At 30.8% G+C, this 25,110-nt stretch overlaps 1 protein-coding gene across 1 annotated transcript in view; it reads right to left on the bottom strand.

Moving 5' to 3' along the window:
- Positions 1 to 25,110, bottom strand: part of LOC143062029 (uncharacterized) — a 126,463-nt gene that overhangs the window by 33,583 nt on the left and 67,770 nt on the right. Inside the window, exons 48-71 of the mRNA XM_076233881.1 lie at positions 24,911 to 25,042; positions 24,249 to 24,452; positions 23,668 to 23,925; positions 22,665 to 22,875; positions 22,273 to 22,442; positions 21,436 to 21,600; positions 20,551 to 20,673; positions 19,984 to 20,106; positions 19,507 to 19,638; positions 16,211 to 16,327; positions 15,346 to 15,612; positions 14,923 to 15,054; positions 14,254 to 14,379; positions 13,636 to 13,761; positions 13,052 to 13,183; positions 12,579 to 12,842; positions 12,069 to 12,182; positions 11,240 to 11,365; positions 10,512 to 10,646; positions 9,468 to 9,590; positions 8,905 to 9,159; positions 8,171 to 8,437; positions 7,376 to 7,639; positions 1,594 to 1,722 (exon numbers count right to left, since the gene is read on the bottom strand). Coding sequence (XP_076089996.1) covers positions 1,594 to 1,722; positions 7,376 to 7,639; positions 8,171 to 8,437; positions 8,905 to 9,159; positions 9,468 to 9,590; positions 10,512 to 10,646; positions 11,240 to 11,365; positions 12,069 to 12,182; positions 12,579 to 12,842; positions 13,052 to 13,183; positions 13,636 to 13,761; positions 14,254 to 14,379; positions 14,923 to 15,054; positions 15,346 to 15,612; positions 16,211 to 16,327; positions 19,507 to 19,638; positions 19,984 to 20,106; positions 20,551 to 20,673; positions 21,436 to 21,600; positions 22,273 to 22,442; positions 22,665 to 22,875; positions 23,668 to 23,925; positions 24,249 to 24,452; positions 24,911 to 25,042 — 4,095 coding nt within the window. The remainder of the gene's footprint in view (positions 1 to 1,593; positions 1,723 to 7,375; positions 7,640 to 8,170; positions 8,438 to 8,904; positions 9,160 to 9,467; positions 9,591 to 10,511; positions 10,647 to 11,239; positions 11,366 to 12,068; positions 12,183 to 12,578; positions 12,843 to 13,051; positions 13,184 to 13,635; positions 13,762 to 14,253; positions 14,380 to 14,922; positions 15,055 to 15,345; positions 15,613 to 16,210; positions 16,328 to 19,506; positions 19,639 to 19,983; positions 20,107 to 20,550; positions 20,674 to 21,435; positions 21,601 to 22,272; positions 22,443 to 22,664; positions 22,876 to 23,667; positions 23,926 to 24,248; positions 24,453 to 24,910; positions 25,043 to 25,110) is intronic.

Below are 25,110 nucleotides of genomic sequence, written 5' to 3' on the forward strand. Positions count from 1 at the left end.
AGTTAGTGGTCATAGTTAAGAAGTAGAAAATAGTGGACAATACTGTGCCACTTGCTGGACAATGAAGACAACTCCTCTCCTTAATTGTAAAATTAACAAAACAACTTGAGATAATCTATTTGAAAATTGTTTACCTTCTCATAATATAATCTCTTACCCAAGAACAAAAAGTGAAAGAAATGCTAAATCTTTATAACATGAGTATGTTGAAAATATTGGCTCCCTTATGAAATAGTCATTATTAGAACTGAGGGCAGAAACCTAAAAAAAAATCCATGTGTTTTAATTTCTTATAGAATTGTTAATTCTTTGCATTATAATTGGTTTTTTTTTTGTTTGGTTTTTTTTTTGTCACAAACTAAATACCATATGTTTATATGACAATACAAATTTTATCAAATTTTGTTGAATTAATGAATATTTTGAATATATTTATTCAACAGAGAAATAAGGATTTGCCTAAATTTTAGTTAGAATAAGTTCTAAAGACAATCTTTAACATTTGTAAAACAGTATTGAATGCAGATAAGTCTATCTACTATGATTTAAATATAACATGTATATATCAATTTCATATAAGAAAATTAATTTGAGAAACAACTTTTCTAAATAGAAAAAGGCAGACATTGGGAAAGTTTACATTATATTAGAAGATGATATTCATTTATTCTTCACTTACCATAAAGTACATGTAAAAATAAATTAAAAAGGCATAATGTCAAAACAAATAGTCATGAGTCAAATCAAAAATAACAATCAGCTTTTTATTCAACTAGTAATATTATTTCATTTTATTTTTGAATTTTCTTGTCATAATAACAGTAATTATATTTCACAAACACATACATGTATATTTTACCTGAGACACATGACCTGTAAGTCATATAATTTTAACACTTCAATGCAGTCATGATTTCCCTTCATCCTTGACTAGTTTTTGATTAATACCTTGTGTATTAATTAAGCGACAGGGGGTATAATGATGGACATATAGGGCTACCATGGTGGACATAATTTTTATGGCCACCATGAATAAGATAATGTCACAGGTAGTACTGTATAAAAAAAAACTTCACTGAGTATACATGTATAATACAATTTTATGCTTAATCTAAATATTGTCAACTGTTACAATTTGTGTATTTACAACTATTTCATTCAAATGATAATGTAATTTTTCTAATAAAATGTTTAAAATACCTCACTTACAACAATAGTATAAAACCAGTAAAAATTATGTTTATTATAGATGATATAATAACACAAACAATGAACAACACTGACTAATTTGAAATATGACTATACATATAGTCTCACACATTTACAACTTCCTTTGAAACAGAAATTTACAAAAGCAAATTATAGAAATATGATGTGAAATATATATGAAATTCATGTATTTTTTGGGGCGAAGCAAAACTAACTGTGCACTATGCTGCAATCTACATAATAAACTAATCAAATGCTCTAACGAAGTGAAAATCAAAACGAATTTTAAAAAAGATTAAAGGAAACTAGGCATATAAGATCGACAAGCTTGACAAGAAAATTATAATGGTAGCAAATGATATAAATATCATAAAATAAACTAACCTGTGCAATTTACATCTCCTTGACCAGTGTACCCTGAGTTACAGACACAATCAAAACTGCCATCCGTATCAAAACAGGAAGCATTTTCTGTACAGTTGTTCAAACTACTACTACCACATTCATTAATGTCTACAAGAAAAGGTTAAATGATGCCATGAACTGTTAGCAAGTCATAATGTGTAAAAGAATAAGTTTTAAAAAAAGATCTGACACATTCTGTATGTTTTCTTCATTGCCTGTGAAAATAATTATTCTTATAATTATCTTTTTATTCTTATTATAATTATTTACATAATTTATTCTATATAACAACTTGCTTCAATTAGTACTCCTGTTTATTTGAGGTCCTACATTCTGCCCATTGATGAAGTACAAAGAGGCTAGAGTTTTTCCATTCATAATATTCCAAATAGATGATTAAGATGAAACTTTCTACAATCAAAAATTTAGTCCAACAAAATATGATATCCCATACACATATAGATAGCATTTGTACAAATATTATTCATTTTACAAACGAGATTACTAATAACTATTAAGGTTTGATAGTTAAATTATAAGCAGAATAAACAAAAATAGAAGAAAAAAAATTAAAAATAGCAGAATTGCACATGGTTGCATCAATGCCATGCAATAAAACAACACAAAAATATTTTAAAAACAGTACAAACTGGAGACAAGGCCTGCATAGCCAATTTAAAAAAATGAACCACTTGGACAATTTATTCAATATTTTTTATAAATCTTAATGAAAAAATAAATAATCAAAGCACTGTAAGCGCTGTAGGCAGTTAACCAAAAATCAAGGCAACCATAATTATAAAAACTGGCAATATTGCTTCTATTTTTTCTCGCCTGTTTCCAAATTCTCAAAACAAGAGGGATGTGGTGACAGCAAGGACTCCCCCTATATTTCATTTGATTTGTTATATAGTCCCATACATGAGTATATATGGTTAAGGGGTGAGGATCTCAACTGTTTTTAAGTTCTCAAACATGAGGATATACAGTGACCCAAGGGACTCCCACTATAATTCATTTGATTTATTATATTGTCCCATACATGAATATATATGGCTCAAGGGTGGGGATCTCGACCGTTTTCAAATTCTCAAACAGGAAGGGGTATAGTGGCCCCACGAACTCCACCTATATTTCATATGATTTGTTATATTATCCCATACATGAATATATATTGTTTAGGATTGGGGATCTCGACCGTTTCCAGGTTCTAATCACTACAAAAGTCTAAAAGTCTGAAAAGACCAGTTTTTGTCTTAATTTGCATGAACTTTTACTCGACATCCTCCAAAAGTATGACTTGTGTCTTAATTTTTCTTGACAAATTCTCATTTATATCAAATTTGTACATACTTTACTCGACATATTCTTGACATTCTTAATATGGTCTTAAAATTTCTTGACAAATTCTTGACATTTGAATACTGTCTTGATATTTCGCGACATATTCTCGTCATTCTTATTTTTTCTCAGTAATGCTTGACATATTCTTAACATTTTGAATTGTGTCTTAAATTTACTTGACAGTTCTGAGTTTTACAAATCTTGACCAATATGATATAACTTTAATCTTTATTTCCCTTTATATAACACTTCTTACAACAAAAATAAAAGTTGGGAATGTAAAATAATTGAAAATTTGGGTATATAAATATTTTTACAAACGCAAATATAGCTATGGAATCTAATGTATAAAATAATTTAAATGTGGTTGTGTTGATATAAAACAATTTAAATAAATGTGAGTTTTTAAATTACAAATTTTAATTCCTATGTCTTATGAATTAAATGATTAAAACCAATCATACTGTCTCTAGTAGACATATTTCATTCTATGTTCATAATGTTCAATCTTAATATGGTAAACAATTATTGTACCAAAATGTGGTTTATATAGATAGTAAAGTATGATGATATACAAATCATTCATTTAACAGAAGAAATATTGTGTGTAATGTCATCTGTTGGAATATATATTAAGTAGTACACATGGACAGGCTGTTCCCCATAAAATAAAGGTATTCCACACCCCAGAGTATACACAAATGTCAAATAAAATTACTGCTTTACCTAAAATTAGCCTTACAACTTATCAGTTGACCGACCATGCCACTACAATTTAAAAGTGTGTTGATAGATGAAAATGAAAATCATCACTTTGATGAAAAAAAAATTGAATTAAAATGGATTTTCTTCTTCAAAATTATGAAGTTAATTATTTTAACATGAAAAATTGAACAATTCCAAAAGATAAACAGAAAATTATTATCTACTCCAGGAATAATTTAAAACAAATGTATTCATAATGGGTCCCATCAATGATTTCTATAGAAATCATTGGTCTTATGAAATGGATCTCAAACAGACATGCCTAATATAGATATAAACATTTTTTTCTTTTCACAAACATTTATTTTTGATAAAAAAATTATAAAATTGAACACTCAAAGTTGAATAAAAAATGTTTTTGGGTTGTCCCAAGATTAAAACAAATTATTTGACCTACACGAAAGCTCCCCCTCTTGTTTTAGCCACACAAACCTAAAAGATGAATTATGGGGTCCAAAGGAGACACATTTTCAGTTTTTAAAACTCCCTCAAGTCACCTATTTTATAGTAAAGCAAATTAGAGTGGCAGTTTTGCGAACTTCAAAAATCTCAATGCTGTTTGTCAGTAACTTCGACTTATATTCCAAAGTAAAAACAATTTATTAAACGTTTAATAAAAATAAATCAAAATTAAACTACATGGAGGATTACTCAGGGTATTACAACTTAGTTGAACCAAAAGTGTATCTCGCTGTATCAAATTAATCCTGGATTCTTCAAATTTTAGTTTAGCCATGATAAAAAGGAGTATATAACAGCAATATAATGTCATAAACAGAGTAGAATAAGTCTGTTCACATTTCAGGCTAAATTCATACTGTTGAGATAGTGTCAAGACATATTTAAGACTGTCATGAATGTGTCGAGACATATTCAGACATTATTTAGAATGTCAAGAATATGTCACGACACATTCAGACATTATTAAGAATGTCAAGAATATGTCAAGGCAGATAGAGACAAATTTAAGACAGTCAAGAATTGGTCGAGACTAATGCAGACTCTTATCAGATGATACAGGAAGTGTCGAGAAATTTTAAGACAATGTTTATACTGTCAAGACACTTGTCAAGATAAATCAAGAACCTTATAAGACAAATTCATAATATGTCAAGTATTTTTTTTTAAATATTCACACAAATTAGGAATGTCGAGTAAAAATTCATGCAAATTCAGACAAAAACTGGTCTTTTCAGACTTTTTGACTTTTGTAGTGCATACAGAAGGGTGAGGTGACCCCCAGGGACTCCCCCTATATTTCATTTGATTCGTTAAATACATGTAGTCCCATACATGAGTATATATGGTTTAGGGATGGGGATCTCGACCGTTTCCAAGTTCTCAAACAGGAGGGGTGGGGTGACCCCACGGGACTCCCCCTATATTTCATTTGATTTATCATATTGTTCCATACACGAATATATATGGTTTAGGGGTGGGGATCTCGACTGTTTCCAAGTTCTAAAACAGGAGGGGGTGGGTGACCCTAGGGACTTCCCCTATATTTCATTTGATTAGTTATATAGTCCCATACATAAATGTATATGGTTGAGGGGTGGGGATCTCATCCTTTTCAAAGTTATTCATCAGGAGGGAGTAGAGTGGACCAAAAGACTCCATCTATATATCATATGATTTGCTTACATTCAGGTTTCATATAATCTAGTTGCACTATTTGTGAAAATAAAGTAAAAAACTTCCAGCTATTTTAACTGACCCATCAAAATTGAGAAAAAATACCCATTGAAATTGCAGTAATATTTTTACACTTTAAAAGCATCTAACATGCATTACCAACATTTATCACTGATAAAGAAAATGTATACTGTCACCAGGAACATATATATTTTTTAGAAAATCAGATACTGTTCCCAGCTGTCACCTTGTATTGGATTAAGACATTAAAATTTGTTAAAAAGTAATGTTGAGTTTCTGTACAAAATAGTTTCTGCTTTTCTTTCTTTTACATATATCTTTTGGTTTCCAATTCTATTTAAAACAAATGTATTTTTTATTCCAATTGTATTATAACAAAATTATCATGTAGCAGTGTATAAAACATTTGTTACAATAAGTTTTGAGACTTTGGTAAAAAGGTTTGCGAAGTTATCCAAATTGAAAAGATACGAAAATGTTGACTTCTAATTTAAAATTGCCGCCAACAAAATTAGTGTCCTGTACCAAGTCAGGAAGATGGTCATTGTTATATATTGTTCGTTTCTCTTTGTGTTGCATTTTAACGTTGAGTCGTTTGTGTTTTCTCTTATTTTTGAGATATTGAGATAAGACGTGGCACGGTACTTGTCTATCCCAAATTCATGTATTTGGTTTTCATGTTACATTTGTTATTCTAGTGGTGTTTTGTCTGATGATTGGTCGGTTTCTGTGTGTGTTGCGTTTCGATGTTGTGTCGTTGTTCTCCTCTTATATTTAATGCGTTTCGCTCGGTTTTGGTTTGTTACCCCGATTTTGTTTTTTGTCCATGGATTTATGAGTTTTGAACAGCGGTATACTACTGTTGCCTTTATTTATACCATAGATGTATTTTGTCATCTGTCTGAAAAAAAATTAGTTGGTCGCCAAAACCCGGAATTACTCTTATCCGCTTCCGGAATCTGATCCGATATTGTAATTTGCTTTCTTATGGCATCAATTTTGTTTTCAATGATGTTTTTGTCAGATAGGATATTACTCAAATTTGCGTATTATTTGTCGGCGATTTTCTGTATTAAGCTAACGTTTGGACAAAATGAATATCGCTGTCGTGAATAATTATGATGAAAATAAGTTTTGAGACTTTGGTAAAAAGGTTTGCGAAGTTATCCAAATTGAAAAGATACGAAAATGTTGACTTCTAATTTAAAATTGCCGCCAACAGCATGAACAGTTGAACTTATTGTAATAGACTACTGACGTAGTTGACTACGTATTTACGACAAACGATATTCCTACGACTTTTGCCATTTGGGAAATCTAAACTACTTGTCTTTAGAGATTTTCGTCGATTAAATATTTCATACATTTGTTCTTTGACATCTTAGCCAAAAGCTCAGGGGATAATAAACTACATAAGGATTCCTAATGTGTTCTACTTCCTATGTGCAATTTCAAAACTTTTGGGTGATTCGACGATCATTTAAGATTTTCTGGTCATATTTTTTTGTAATCCAGAATTAAAAGTATGAAAAAACTTTCCAATTAGTTATAAATAACATAATATCCAGCTAGATAATGACAATGGCACGTATTTCAGCATTTATTGGGTAGAACACAAATTTAGGGTGCTCGCATAAGGCAGCTTAACTGCCTAAAAACTGATGTACAATAAAACTGTGTACAAAATAAATCTAAAAACTACTCTGTTCAAGTAATGATATTAGATGTCTCTTGCTGTGCAGACGTTGTAACAAATGTTTTATACACTGCTACATGATAATTTTGTTATAATACAATTGGAATAAAAAATACATTTGTTTTAAATAGAATTTGAATAAAAAATACATAACTATCCATAATTTATTTCTTAAATTTTCAGAAAACCTTCATCCGTGAGATATTGAGATGAAAAAATTAAATCCATTTCTTTCCTTTTTTCAGATAAAGGTGGCAATAATTTAACTTATAACAGTTTACATCAATTTGATTAACTTACTATCACAGAGATTAGAAGAATTTTTCTGATATCCAGCATTACAGACACAATCGTAAGAACCAACTGAATTTTGACAAGTTGAATAGGGAATGCCGTCACAAGTTGTTGCATCATCACATTCGTTTATGTCCATGTCACAGTTGGCTCCCTTCCATTCATTTTTACAAGTACAACTACCATTAACATTTTTACAGTCCATTGTATTGGCAACAATACAAGTACAGGCCTTAGAACAGCTATCTCCATAGTTTGCACTGCCACATTCTGAAAATGACATTAAAATGATGCTTGAAAAGTGGGGGTATGTGAACAGACAAACAGGAAAGGAAATAAAATGCCTAGTTAGCTATGATCGAAAAATTAAAAAATATATATGCTGCTTTTCAAACAATTGCATTTTGCATGAAACACAGTTGATATTAAGCTTAGGCACGAAAACATATGAAATAAAAATTACAATCATCTTGGAAGAAAATAACCATTTTATCGGACATTATTAAGATTTATGTGATATTTGATTTTGTAACTATACATTAGTTTTTCTCAGAAGTTCAAGTACAGGGTCATCAATAATACTGCTGTAAGTTCAGAAATTATTGTGAAAAATGATACAGGGTTATAATCTCAATAAGTTAAACTCGCATTTGTTTTTAAATATTAATCAGATATTATTACTCAACATGCTCAATATCTCAAAAATCAAAATCGCATTTTAGTTTAAAATGACAAATTCACAATAATAAATGCACGCAATAATTGTTGAATTTACAGTACTTAAAAAAAATATCAGCCTACCTTGGCAACTTCCATCAGCTATTTTCTGGTATCCAGTAACACAATTGCATTCATGGGTACCATTTAAATTGTTACATTCAGAATAAGATGTAGTGTTACATATATAGTGAGTAACTGTACACTCATCAACATCCGAAGAACAGGTGGTTCCTTTCCAACCAGTTTTACATGTACAACTACCATCAACATTATTACAGGAATCTGTATTGGTAACAACACAGCTACAGGTCTGTGCACAGTCTTTACCAAATGTGTTAGAACCACATACTGGAAAGGAAATGATTTAAGGTCAGAAATAAAAAAAAATACTATGTTATTACCCTCTTATCTGATGGTATGGTTTGGGAGGTTTTCATTTCAGTATTTTTTCAATTTTTAGGCCAATTTTCTCTATTCCCTTTTTTTAACATTACCCTTTATTCTATAAATATAATATCTGGCAGATTATTTACTGTCTTCCAGTCAATATCAGAAATAAATAAATATATAACCAAACAATTGAAGTCAAGTTGAGAAATACAAAACAGTTACAGATGAACCTCCTCATGGAGCTTTTATGGTGATTATTTCATTACCAGACCACATATTTCACGATTATTTGATAATTTGAAAATCTAGAACTGCATTTTTGTTTATTTGAGTATCTAGTTAAAAAACAATTAATAATTATGTGATTACTTGGACACCCCCATGAGGGGCCTCATAGATAAAAAGACAATTTCTAAAAAACTAACCCTGACAAACATCTGCAGAGTTATAATAACCCTCATTACAGATACAAACATAGGATCCATTGGTGTTTTCACACAATGAGTTAGCCTGGCATATTGTTGCGTTGTCACATTCATTGATATCTGTATCACAGTTATCTCCCTTCCAGCCAGTTTTACAATTACAATTTCCATCTGTTTTGTTACAATATTTGGTGTTTTCTGTCACACATGTACAGTTTTCAACACAGTTCTGTCCCCATTCTCCTTCAGCACAAGCTTTTCAAATAAAAAATTGAATTCAGTTTAGTGTGTATATCAACACCACGAAATGTTTTGTATGTCTTTATTTCACACAGACCTACACATTTATCATGTTTATGAATATTCAAGTTTTTTAAAACTACATGTATTACTATAATGTAAAAAAAAATATTTTAATGTATACTTAATACGATATTAATGTTTTACTACTTTTTATTTGTCCATTTCTTAACCTTTTTCCTACATTGAGAGTATTAATTTAGAATTGTTTAAAAAAAAAAACGAAACATTAATTTTCTCTCCACACACAATAAAATACCAACCTGTACAACTTTGTTCATCGCTGTCCAGTTTTGTACCATTTCTGTTACAGGAGCATTCGTATCCTGGTGTTTTATCAGTACAGATATCAGCACATGGATTGCTTGGCTCGCACTCGTCTATGTCTGAAATATTTAATAAATATACCCTTCTTTATTTTATGTCAGTAATAAAGATAGAATTATAGACATTTCTTGTAAAATGTCTAACATATTTAATAGTTATGTCATCTATAAATTAAAGATACTGTTATAGAAATTTCTGGTGAAATACACTTTTTCAGATTTTAATGAATCATTATTAGTTTTTCTTTTAATCTTTGTCTGTAGTCATTAAAATTCAATTGGTGAAGGGATTTATTTAGAATTACAAGAACCATTTATTGTGATTTATGCATATCTGTGTTTTATCGAAATTAAAGACTCATTGACATAAATATTATCAGAGTTCCTGCATGTCTTGCAAACTTCATGACTGTAGCATTTAAAAAAAAATGAAAATATAGAAATGTTATAAGGTGCATCTATTGTTGAAGACTGTGTAATGCCCTTTAGATATATATTGGTTATTTTTGTTGATGTCTTATTAAGATATATACCATTTCTTTTATTCATAAGGCTTATTCTAATTTACCATAACCATTGTAATTCTAATTTATAAACATAATGATGGATTAAGTTTTAACAATAATGTAGATATTATCAGTAATATCCATAGAGCACATTTTGCAAATCTTAACTGTCTCAAATGACTAATCATGGGAAATATAAAACAAGAATGTGTCCATAGTACATGGATGCCCCACTGGTACTTTCATTTTCTATGTTCATTGGAACGTGAATTTGGGTCAAATTTTGGCATTAAAATTAGAAAGATCATATCATACTGAACATGTGTATTAAGTTTCTAGTCGATTGGACTTCAACTTCGTCAAAAACTACATTGACCAAATATTTTAACCTGAAGCGGGACAGACGGACAAACGAATGAACGGATGCACAGACAAGAAAACATAATACTTTCGTATATGGTGCATAAAAACCTACTTTCACAGATTCCAGTAAAATTATCAGTCATGGTTAGATTGTATCCTGTTGGACATGTACAGTATTCTGCTTCATCAAATTTGACTGCACAAGTTGCTGGCGCGGTACAATTGAAATTGGTACATTCGGTCTTTACTGTAAATTAAATAATAAATACATATATAAATATTGCAATTCATACACAAATTTATTGTAATCTTTTATTAGATTTCTTCATACATGATTGGTGCTTGATAAAATTTAAAAGCTCTTTGTGATCTTTTGATAAATTGGATTATAACAAATCTTATAATCCTTTACTGGTATCCAGAAAAGGGTAAAAAGTTTCAAAACAGTAAAATTTATCCAAACACATAAGTCTGATAATTAAATCAATGTTTTATTTTAAAAACCGACATGAAAAAAGAATGACATGAAATGGGAGTTAATTCTAATTTTTAACTAGGATTATATGAAATGGGAGATAATTCTTATTTCCAACTAGGATTATATGAAAAAGGAGATAATTCTTATTTCCAACTAGGATTATATGAATGGGAGATATTTCTTATTTCCAACTAGGATTATATGAAATGGGAGATAATTCTAATTTCCAACAAGGATTATATGAAATGGGAGTAAATTCTTGTTTCCAACTAGGATTATATGAAATGGGAGTTAATTCTTATTTCCAACTTTGTAGTTAACTAGGTGGAGCAGGAATTCAGGATTTCTGGCAAAAAACTTACTGTCACATGTCCTCTGGTCTTTTGGGCTGAGTATGTATCCATCATTACAAGAACATTTATAACTTCCAGGAGTATTAAGACAGTTCTGGTCACACTTGTTCAAAGTTGTGTCACATTCATTGATATCTACAAAAAAAGATTTCTCATTATTCATCTTAAGAAAGTTCATTAAAACATAACTGAATTCAAGTTCTTTTTATATATTTTGGCAGCCATTTCAAAGTTGCAACTTAATATATTTCTTTCTTTAACTCAATTACTCTTTTGTGTTGATCTATTTAAGCATCCAATATAAACAATTTTAATATTTTATCTATTTCAATTTTTTTTTAATTTTATCTGCTAGTATATCAAGTTGTCATTTGATTCAAATAGAGGTGACAAGCAACTAAAATATATATACAACTTTTTAATTTACAATTTCAGAATCAAAAAGACTATAAGCTATTAAATAGTTTTCCCCCTTAAAGAAAATAATGTCAAGTCATTGGTTGATTTTTTCTTTTGGTTCAAAGCATTGATAGCAAATCACACAACATTTTGCTGAATATATCCTTGTAGAATAGACGTATTTACACTTGTATGCAAATTTGTACGTCATTACATAAAATTACACAGGTTCATGTAAACTTCACAATTAAAAAGTGGTTGTTGCTTGACATTGAAAGTTTTTTCGGAGCAGATCTACTAAGGTTATTCGGAGACAAAATACAGCTAAATACCAAAATTTTAAATACATTTATTATTACACAGAATGCATATATTAAAGATTGTGATAGCGGAAACTGATGTGGAATTTTCCAACAAAATACTAAATAATCAATATTACCTTGACATTTGTCATAAGCATCTTTTGTAAAGCCAGTTCTACAACTACATGTATAGCTTCCATCTGTATTAGTACATAACTGATCACATGGATCGTTAGCACACTCATTTATATCTGGAAAAAAATAATCAGGTTTTACTTAAAACCCCTCCAGCCATTAAAAAGAAAAGAAATTATTCTGGAATTTTAAACTAGATTCAATTTCTTCTACTTTTGCATGTTTAAAAAACCTAAGTCTCTGTGCCAAAAAAAATGAACATGATGACATGTCACAATTAAATTTTTAAAGTAACCCTTTATTTAATGTATTTTATAATGTAGTAAAAACTTGATTGACAAAGATTGTATTAGTTGATGTTTTATGGTTTGATGTTATTTGGTTCTATTCAAGATTAATTAACTTTATTACTATTGTAAAAGACCTTTTTGTGGGGTTCAAATCTAACAGTATAGAAAAAAACATTTTAATAATAGTACTGAAATCAAAATCATGGATTTTTGTTCATTTACCAGTACAAGTTCCTGTGACTGTGTCATTCTGATAACCAGTCACACACTGGCAGACAAATGAGCCAGGTGTGTTGACACATCTTTGTTTGGGAGAGGTTTCACATGGGTTGACTCCACCACTACACTCATTGATATCAGCAACACAAAGTGTCCCCTGCCATCCTGATTTACACACACACCCAGTAATTCTGTTACACCTCTCTGCCCCAGCGCCACAGTTACATGTATTATTACAGTTATCGCCCCAGTGAAACTGATCACAATCTGAAATGTACATAAACATTATTCCACCAATAAGCCAGGAAATGTATTCGTTAATTCAATTTGTCCATTTTTAGTTCAACTTTGATGACTTAATTCAATATGCTGCCAATTGATCAATTGTATTAATACTGTAACAACAGCAGTTATTCATATCTAATTTAAATAAAAAAAAAAATACAATTTAACTTTACTTAATATTTTGTACTTACTTGAACAAGTTCTTTGGTCATTCTCCAAAAACTGACCAATTGGACAACTACATTTGAAACTTCCTGCTATATTGGAGCAAGTTGACTTATCTGTACACAGATTTTTACTGTCATCAGCACATTCATTCATATCTACAAACAAAATATGCAAAATAAACACTTAAAGTTAAGATGTGGTAAAATTTTAAAGATAGAACATTCAATTCAATTTTTGTTCCATATTATTATAATGGGATATTATCATATTTCCATACATTTAGGAACATCTAGACTTTGATTATAGTCTTAAATCTTTTTATTAAATTTTGGTTCATTTGTATTTGTTTGGAGTTCATTGTGGCGTCCAATTTTGCTGAACCAGTTTATATTTTTGTTCAAGAGCCAGCTGAAGTTAGCTTCTGGGTGCATGTTTTTCTTAGTGGGTTGAAGACCCATTCGGGGCCTTAGGCTGTCTTGCTCTTTGGTTGGATTTTAGTTCACAACAAAGTCCTTTATTATACATGTTATATGAACACAGAGTTTAATATCTGAGACCATCAAATGACACTGATCATATACAGTAAAACCAATTAACAGTGATTTACCTGTACAAGTCTGGTTATCAGCATGAAGTACATATCCAGATTGACAATAACAAAATGCAGTGTCGTCTTTTAGTCTGCATGCATAACTGCAGGTCAGGTGACTCAGGGTACCACATGGATTAGACACTAAAAATGGAAATCATATACCTCATTTTTTATCAATTTTAAAAATTCTTTGAAGAGTAGAGTTTTAATCAGAGAAATGTAACTAAAAAATAAAAGGTTAAAAGTAATTATCAGTAAAAAAAGCATCAGAGATATTGAGATGGAATCTATAGTATTTTTTTTTTTAATGTTCACTATAATTAATAATATAGAAATATTCTGCATTATTCAATTGCAGAGATGTTGCAAATGTTACATAATATTTTGTGTAATCAAGTCTCGACATCCAAGTAAGGGCTAGTTTAAAATATAGAAACTAATTTAATATACAGGAGTCGGTTTCGCAAATATCATAAGCATACTGAATAGTTCATGATTTACGATCAATCTTAACCGTGAGTTTTTTGGTGAAACCGACTGCAGAAACTTATCTATTATTCAGAACTAATTTAATATACAGAATCTTATTTAATAAACAGAAACTTCTATCGTATACAAACATTATCAACCTACCTTGTTTACAAGTTTTTCTGTCCGTGTTGAGTTCATAACCGAAGAAACATCGACAGTTATAACTTCCCACATTATTGACACAGTCTTGTTCACAATCGTCAGACTCTGTTGTGCACTCGTTTACATCTAAAGTATGTCAAAGTTTTATTTTGATGAAGAACTATTACTACCAACTAGGTTAAAAAGAAACAGCATTGCCAGTGGTTGTCTTTATGTCATATCTAAATATTTTTGTCATTCTGAAAATTAAGTGAAATGGAAAATATCTTTCATTCTTTCTGCATTTTATAGATTTTGGATGATTTGAGTCTGAGATACTGTATAAATATAAACACCCGTCTATTGTTGAAAACTATGTTTCTCTCTAGAAGTCTTTTGGGTTATTTTTGTCATTGGGTTGGTTTCTTATTGGTGTATGTTTAACAAGCAGAGCAATGAAAAAGAGGTTTTGTTTTTAACGCCACAAAAAATATTTTGGTGCGTTATTAGGTGTCCAACTTACAAATAAGCCCCTGTTGATTTGAACCATAAACTCAAATGTGTGCATGATGTAACATTCACACATGGAACCTTTCAAAAACTTAGATCTTAAGGAATCTCCACTATGAACTATATAGATATATTGGATTTATTCTCTAAATATTTTATGTTTTACATATATAATCATACCTTCACATTCATATGGATTTCTTGTTTGGTAACCAGTGTTACATCTACAGGTATATCCACCATCAGTATTTTTACACGTTGAAACTGTGGCTGAACAATTGTTTGTTGTTGCACTACTACATTCATTTATATCTAAAATTAAGCATGAAGATATAAATTTTAAACATTGTGGTGGCGAACTTTATTTATATGAAATAGAACAACAATAAAAGTATTGAACCTCAAATTTCATTAATCATAAAGTTTGTCACCTTTTTTTCTCTTTAATTTAATCTAGAAATTGCTTCAAAAATCAGTTATTCCCTAGTCTGACAAGAAAATGGATTTTGAACTATGAAAATAAAAACTGGACTCATTCTACAATATGTGTTAATGAAACACATTATGAAAAACTTTTCTGTACCTATTTCAACTTATATTTACCTGCACAAAGAACACTGTCAATTGCAGACACTTTTTCGTACCCAGATCCACAATTACATTGATAGCCGCCATCTTCGTTTACACAAGTCTTGTCGCCATTTATACATATGCTTGGATTATCTACACATTCATTGACATCAACTTCACAATTATTTCCAAACCAGGCACTGTTACAAACACATCCACGACTTGGATCACACCTGTCAGCTCCAGGTCCACAGCTACATTGACTTGCACAGTTGTCACCATAAAATGGATTCACACAGGCTGTCATAAGATAGAGCAAGCTTGTTAATACACATAATCAAAAACAATATATGCTTATATATCATATCAATGTATTGCTTTTTAAACTGTTCATTCTCATTACCTTTCATTTTGCTGGACTACCAAAGTATCAGGTATTTTGCTTTTTTTTTGTTTTTTTGCTGATAAATTGTTTTTTTTTTCAGTACCTATATCCAAATTTCCCCAAAAATCTAAATCTGGTATTAAATATCAATCATTACTCATCTTTTTGTACAAGAAAAAACACAAGAATTATCATTAACATTCTATTAGTCTTTTGACAAGTCTGTATCTCTGATTGTTTTTAATGGCTTAAAAGATGCCAATAGAGCTATTTCTTTTAAACTAACTATTTTGTTTAATTATGTGATTGGCAATAATATTTCGAACAAAAATATTGAAAAAGGATTTTAACGATTTTTTGCTTTTCTTGTCTTTGAAGGCTTTATGTTATGAAGGATAGCTAGCATATTAATACCAAACTCATATATATTCAATACAGACAGATTGTTGCAAAATATGTGCATCATGCCAATCAAATATTCAACTACATGCAATACTCTTTAATAATTTTTACCTGAACAAGATGTTTTATCAGCATTTAATTTGAATCCTGTATAACAGGAACAGATATAACTACCAACAGTATCCTCACAGTTCTGTGTACATACGTTAGCATCACATTCATTTATATCTGAAATGTAATTTTGTTATTGTTGCAGAAGATTGCCCCATGTATTTATTCACATAAGCTGCATATTACTGTGTGAAAATTTCATTTTAGAGTATTGTTTTATGACAGGAATTTTAATATCATGTAAAAGTATATTACATTAGGTGCAATGCTATTTAACAATATATAATTACATTAGGTGCAATGACATGTAAAAATATATAATTATATTAGGTGCAATGATATTTAACAATATATAATTACATTAGATGTATGTTTCATTATAATACTTTATTCTGATTGGCTAACTGCATATCACATGTTATTCCTTAAGCAATTGCATTGCACAATAAAACTTATCATTCATGATTACACGTTTTGTCCCACAATAAATTCCACAGGTAAATAAAACTAAATAAATGATAAAATTCTTGTTTTCATGATCCAAGCTAAAAAATGTAATTATAAGTATTGAATGCTTCTTTTTGTAACTTCATAGGGCTGTAAAAGCGTTGACCGTGCACACATTTTTAGAATGATACAAAATGAACTTCGGTCAACGCTTTCACACCCCAATGAAGTTACATAAAGAAGCATTCAATTCTTAAATATACATATATATATATATATAAGGGTTGTCACTGACTCAGACGTACTTATGAATATAATTATTTTCTGTGACTGTATCTTACATTAATTTGTAGGATCCTTTACTATAGATAATTTAGCTGATCTGTAACAATAACATCTTCATGCCTTATATATCATGTACTGTAGTACGCCGCTAGATTAAAACTGACGTGGAAAGGTAACACATGCCCACCGAAAGCTCTTTTTCTGAGAGCCCAGGTGGTCGTGTGGTCTAGCGGGACGGCTGCAGTGCAGGCGATTTGGTGTCATGATATCACAGTAGCATGGGTTTGAATCCCGGCGAGGGAAGAACCAAAAATTTGCGAAACAAATTTACAGATCTAACATTGTTGGGTTGATGTTTAGACGAGTTGTATATACATTATGTACACAGCCATGTATCACCATCATTGATGGCGATCCGATGGATACATCTGTTGTAGGGTTGTCACTGACTCAGACGTACTTATGAATATAATTATTTTCTGTGACTGTATCTTACATTAATTTGTAGGATCCTTTACTATAGATAATTTAGCTGATCTGTAACAATAACATCTTCATGCCTTATATATCATGTACTGTAGTACGCCGCTAGATTAAAACTGACGTGGAAAGGTAACACATGCCCACCGAAAGCTCTTTTTCTGAGAGCCCAGGTGGTCGTGTGGTCTAGCGGGACGGCTGCAGTGCAGGCGATTTGGTGTCACGATATCACAGTAGCATGGGTTCGAATCCCGGCGAGGGAAGAACCAAAAATTTGCGAAAGCAAATTTACAGATCTAACATTGTTGGGTTGATGTTTAGACGAGTTGTATATACATTATGTACACAGCCATGTATCACCATCATTGATGGCGATCCGATGGATACATCTGTTGTAGGGTTGTCACTGACTCAGACGTACTTATGAATATAATTATTGTCTGTGACTGTATCTTACATTAATTTGTAGGATCCTTTACTATAGATAATTTAGCTGATCTGTAACAATAACATCTTCATGCCTTATATATCATGTACTGTAGTACGCCGCTAGATTAAAACTGACGTGGAAAGGTAACACATGCCCACCGAAAGCTCTTTTTCTGAGAGCCCAGGTGGTCGTGTGGTCTAGCGGGACGGCTGCAGTGCAGGCGATTTGGTGTCACGATATCACAGTAGCATGGGTTCGAATCCCGGCGAGGGAAGAACCAAAAATTTGCGAAAGCAAATTTACAGATCTAACATTGTTGGGTTGATGTTTAGACGAGTTGTATATACATTATGTACACAGCCATGTATCACCATCATTGATGGCGATCCGATGGATACATCTGTTGTAGGGTTGTCACTGACTCAGACGTACTTATGAATATAATTATTTTCTGTGACTGTATCTTACATTAATTTGTAGGATCCTTTACTATAGATAATTTAGCTGATCTGTAACAATAACATCTTCATGCCTTATATATCATGTACTGTAGTACGCCGCTAGATTAAAACTGACGTGGAAAGGTAACACATGCCCACCGAAAGCTCTTTTTCTGAGAGCCCAGGTGGTCGTGTGGTCTAGCGGGACGGCTGCAGTGCAGGCGATTTGGTGTCACGATATCACAGTAGCATGGGTTCGAATCCCGGCGAGGGAAGAACCAAAAATTTGCGAAAGCAAATTTACAGATCTAACATTGTTGGGTTGATGTTTAGACGAGTTGTATATACATTATGTACACAGCCATGTATCACCATCATTGATGGCGATCCGATGGATACATCTGTTGTAGGGTTGTCACTGACTCAGACGTACTTATGAATATAATTATTGTCTGTGACTGTATCTTACATTAATTTGTAGGATCCTTTACTATAGATAATTTAGCTGATCTGTAACAATAACATCTTCATGCCTTATATATCATGTACTGTAGTACGCCGCTAGATTAAAACTGACGTGGAAAGGTAACACATGCCCACCGAAAGCTCTTTTTCTGAGAGCCCAGGTGGTCGTGTGGTCTAGCGGGACGGCTGCAGTGCAGGCGATTTGGTGTCACGATATCACAGTAGCATGGGTTCGAATCCCGGCGAGGGAAGAACCAAACATTTGCGAAAGCAAATTTACAGATCTAACATTGTTGGGTTGATGTTTAGACGAGTTGTATATATATATATATATATTATATATATATATGCCAGCGTATGTTGTTCTTTCCGAATAAGGTATGTAAAACATATCAATATCCAATATGGTATATACATATTGTCGTTTTACAATCAAAAAGCAGAAATTTTATCCTGCTTTTCTAATTGTGGCTTTTGCAAATCGAACTTTTTTAGTGTACAAAACAAGTCAGGAATCTGTAATTAAGTGGTTGTTATTAGTTGATAATCTGTGATAATTGATTTTCTCCCTTTGTCATGCTGTTTATTTTGTTATTAATTTATTTTTACTAAACGTTATGAATCTTATTAATTGCAGAAGACAGTATAATGACCTCTAGTGGCTCATATCTAAGTCATTAGGTCTCTGGTGGATAGTTTTCTCATTGGCAATCGTACCACATCTTACATTTTATATAATTGACACTTACTAGAACAATTGCCAATGGCTCTATCAAGTAGAAACCCTTCTTGACATATGCACTCCCATGTTCCTGGATTTGTAGTATTATCACAACCATATTCACAGGTTAAATTCTGCAGTGCACAGAAATTAAATATTGCTGTAAGAAAGATAGAAAATTAAACAATCAGTAAATACAAGACTTGGAAGAGCAGGATAATGACTTAATGAAGTATATATTAACATGTTTGATTAAAAATTTTTGGATGCAATAGAGTTAATATATTACCTTACAATGTACGCAAATCTTATAGTATATAGCTACCTTCACAATAATTTCGATAAATCAACTTTTGATAATCATCTGCTAAAAGTTACATACAATTTTCATTTTCAAATTATAATAAACAAAATGGGAAACTAGACTAACACAATTACCTACATTCAATACACCTTCCTACTATATATGGTTAAAGTTGTGACTTAGGTTCTAAATTACACTTACTTTGATTACATTTACCATCAGCTATCAGCTCAAATCCATACACACAACTACATGTAAAGCTTCCATCGCTATTAGCACAATTTTGATCACAGCCACTTGTCCTTTCGGTGCATTCGTCAATGTCTGAAAATATAATTAATATGATCTGAATTTATTACAGGTTAAACTTGATTGTGCAAGTTGATTTTTTAATGTTTATTATTAACAGTTCTCATTTCTGTATTGCTAAACATTCAAATAGGATATCATATAATTCATTGAAATTTTATCAATTTATACTCATGTCAAGACAAATTGTGTCAATGTGTTTACCATAATACTTTTTTACGTAGTTTATTGGAATAGGACTATATAACGTTTGTTATTTTTTACTATCAATTTTTTAAAAAGAAAAATTGCCAAAGTCAAGTTTCCATAGATAGGAGCTTAATGCATCATTCTGCATGAACTACAGACTGAAACATCTGCTTTGAAAGTCACAGAGGTTATTTTTAATCTTTAACATAAAAATGTTTTAAACATCATTTATTTTGATTGAGCCTAAAAAAAACTTATGTTAGTACAAACCTTGACATTCAGAACCCACTTTTCGGAACCCTGCAAGACAGTTGCATGTAAAGCTTCCATCTGTGTTTGTACAACTACTGTTTGCTGGACAGTTATCTGTTCCATCTAAACATTCATTTATATCTGAAAATAAAAGAATCATTTTAATGGCAATTATCAAACTCCATCACTTTCAAAGTTGACATTTTTTGTCTTCAATTGACACAAAATATTATAAGAGTTATGAGAAAAAAGTAGGAAAATACCTAAGAGTAATGAAAATCATTACAGGAAGAAAACAACATTGTGGATCGATGATGTAATATAAAAAAAAGAAATCATGTGTTCATCAATTATAAAGAATGATCGATTTATCATTTTTGGAAAATTCATTTGAAATATCAATGAACCAAATTCCTTCAATAAGAGTTTGTGTGTGTGTGTGTCAAGGGTTAATAACTACATTAGATTATAATACGTTATTCTGATTGGCTAACTGCACTCTAGCGTTATTCCTTAATCAACTTCATTTCAAAATGAATTTTAATATTCATGTTGATACGTGCTTCTACAATAAAGTGCACAAGTAAATAAAAGAAAAAACTTGATAGTAATAGTGTTTTCATGATCATAGCGAAAAGATATAATTATGTATAAGTATTGAATGCTTCTTTTAGTAATTTCATAGAATTGTAAAAAGCGTTGACTGTGTGCACATTTTAAGAATGTACTTTGGTCAATGCTTTTACATGCCAATGAATTTACAAAAAGAAGCATTCAATTCTTAAATATTAAAATATTCAGGCTTAACCTTTACTGTTTAGAATTATAATGAAAAGGATTCTTTATTTATGCCCTCATTGCAATTAGAATAATTCTTAATTCTTAATTGATCTCTTTGTTTACCTTCACATTTTTCATTGGCTGTAATACTATAGCCTAGTGGACAATTAGAACAGTTGTAACCACGACCAAGTGATACTTCATCAGCTGGTAATAAATCTAAACAATTACGCCCTAAAGCACATGGATTATCAGCACAAGCATCTGTATCAATTTCACAGTCATCACCTAAAAAAGAGAAGTTATGAATTAAGGTTTGTATTTATTTATTGTTTATGTCCTCCATCTACATATGACTTGTCAATCTTACTGGTATTTCATACAAAGCAAAAACAAATACAAATGTTTTTCTCTCTCAACCTCAGGTTCACACTTACACAGTGGTCAGTCACTCAGCTGCTTTTCATGCTGGTTTTCTAACAGTTTTATATTTGAAAAATTTTCAGGAAAACAATGATGCAATATTGGACAAATAAAACAAGAAAAGGAAGTTTTGAGGAAGAAAGGTTCCAAAACTGGTGTCCTTTCTATGTGATTTTAGGCAGATTATTTCACAATTGTTAAATTTAACAATTTTAAACATCGCACATTTGACTGAGTTGATACAACACTTGATGTAACTACAAGATTATAGGAAAATAAAAATAAAATTGCAAAATGTTTTTTTGAAACCTGTTTTGATTTAGATTCCAATACTTTTAAATTCTATATAACAGAACATTATATACTTCCCACAGCTGAAATCTATATAACAGAACATTGTATATTTCCCACAGCTGAATTCTATATAACAGAACATTGTATACTTCCCACAGCTGAATTCCAGATTTGGTTATCTGGCAGATGCAATCTTAAATCAAATCACAACTATATTTGTAATAAAAAAAAATATGTCCTTACCAGACCAACCAGTTGTACAGTTACATGAGGCAATGACATAGTTTGGATTGGATTCATTTCTCAGATTGTCATAGTCACATGTTCCGTGGTCACCTGTACATCCACTACACGCCATAATGATCACCTCTATAGCATCTGCTGTTACACCATCACTGTCCACAGTAGTTACCCTGTGTAGATAATGTAAAATAATTACACATTTTATACACAATTTAATCAAAGTCTGAAAGAAAATTAATATTCCTCAATTTACATAATATCATTACAAAATAAAATAGAAAATATATAATGAATACCAATTAACTACATGCTATATCAAACGCAGAAATTCTCATTGTTTCACTCCTCAACCCTAGAACTTTTTAAAAACAAAATACCTATGCAAAAGTTACCTGATTTTTTCTGTATATAGATTTGCAGGTGTCCATGTTAATGTCAAATTTCCCGTAGAATCATTAGATGCAAAAGTGCCTCCACTTGGCTGATCTATTATACTGTATCTGAAACCTGGTTTATCATCCTGACCTTGGAAGTTGAAACTTATAGTTTGATTTACTACAACTTTGATAGAGGGTTCTCCCTCTATTTCTGGTGCCTCATTTTCTGGAAGATAATGAATTTATTGAATTATATAACAGTTTCATCAAAAGAGAAAAGATAACTTAAATCAAGACAAACAGTCTATACATAACTAGTATACAGAAAACAAAGATTGAGGAATACTAACCCCAATGTTTTCAAAAGGAGTTTATTATTAAATTACAGACGGGACAAGACCCTTGTGAGTAGTCTAGGTTGTTAAATCAAAATTCATCATCATTTCTAAAACTCATAATATATGATATGACACTGGACATTAAACAACCAATAATCAATCAATCATAAAACGACAGTTCCGAGATACAGTACTAGTTAGCTGAATCTGTTATGTAAATTTCATCACCATGTGACCAAATTGTAGACATGCATCATCAACAGGAACTCAAAAAGTTGAGTATTTGATATTCAAGGATGTTTAGGAACAGTTACAGAAAAAAACAGCAAGAAAAGGTTAAATGTAACTTGAAAGACTCAAATTGATCAAAACTCTGAAAATATCTTTCCACTTAAGGATATCTTATTCTAATATTAGAAGACGTAAACTGTGCTAATTTGATTTATTCAAAAGTATCTGAATAACCAGATTCGGTCACTTTCAATAATTGTAGAAAGAGGGGATATAATGTTTTTGAATATTAAACAAAATCACTTAACTCAATTCTCATGAATAGGGTTCTTATTGCTGTCCTTCAACTCCAAAAAAAATTAAGACATTCAACAATTTTACATTGAAAGCTTACACCTCCAAAATTTGTAATACTGTCTTTAAAGTGTAGAAATAAAAACAAAACTTACGCAATTGTGCAGTTTCAGACTCAGCTTCCACATTTGTTGATTGAGTATCATCAGCAAATGATTGATCACCAGTTGCTAAGTAATCAAAGATACAAGCTTTATATTGGTCAGTACTGCCACCACAGACGCTATAAGCTGACTGGAGGGTATTATTATCAAACTCATCAATAAACAATGGAACAAAATCTTGGTGACTGTAATCAACCCAGGATTTTCCATCAGTATAATCAAATATTGTTTTGGCTGCAGTTGTCTCCCCTATAATACAAAAATTGTAATATCATAATTAAAACAGATCCCTAGTATTTGTTAAAGGGTGCTAAAAATTATGTAGTTGAGCCATTGAATTGTAAAGTATAATGCACTTAAAACTCTTATTAAAAGTAAAGAAATTTCAAAAGAAAAGATTTTAAAAAAGTCTCAAAAGAAAAGATTTTAAAAAAGTCTCAAAAGAAAAGATTTTTAAAAAGTCTCAAAAGATAAAAAAAAAATATCACTATTACATTTTTAATAAAAGATTTTTTTATGTCATAATTTTTTTTTTAAACAAACATCACTTAACATGAGATTTTAATACTTACACAGCTGACCAAAATTGTTATAGATTTTTCTTTCAGAATCAACATCACTAGGTGGAAGTACATTTCCATTTGGTAATATAAATTCATTGGTTTTGTCGCCATCAAAGTTTCCCATAAGACCTTGAACTTGGCCTTTAAAATCCTCAGGAACTGATGCTGACAAAGTCAACTGCCGAGTTTTTACCTGAAAGTTTAACTGAATCCCTGCAAATGTAAAGGATTATATATATAAAAATAAAGAAATATAAATCAATATTTAATGTTTTTTTCACCATTTTATGTATGTAAAAATATTTGTCAAAAATGGTATTAACCGTAGACAATTTGGTAGATTCAACCAAGGTTTATCAACCATGTGTCAAAGATATTTACTTCTTTATTTCATTAAATTATTCTTTCCAAGAGATATATGTAAAATTACAGATATCCAAAGTAAACATATGTAAAACTGTCTTACATTATCATTCATGCATTGTACAAGTACTCTTCCTTAACAAGGATGATAATTTTTCGACAATGATCTGAGCTGTAAAAACCTTAAAGTCAACTTAATTTAAGGGGCCTTTTTTCCAAATGCAGTATTGGTATGATACCTGAAAACATGCATTGCTATGAAATTCAGATCAACACGATAAATATATTAAAAATATTGTTAGAATCACCTGATTCGTTGAAAGCAACAGCAAGTGTATGATTTTGACGTCTCAACACGATGTTAGGTAGATAAGCAGTAAAGTCATCTTCAGTATTAAACCGTATTGTGTAGTCATTTCCGTTACCATAAACTACCATTGCTGTAACAAAGAAAGTTTTCAAATATTATAAAAGACAGGCCATAACAACATAAATCTGAATTATAGAG

The sequence above is a fragment of the Mytilus galloprovincialis genome, chromosome 2, assembly GCF_965363235.1.
Source record: "Mytilus galloprovincialis chromosome 2, xbMytGall1.hap1.1, whole genome shotgun sequence".
NCBI lineage: Eukaryota > Metazoa > Mollusca > Bivalvia > Mytilida > Mytilidae > Mytilus > Mytilus galloprovincialis.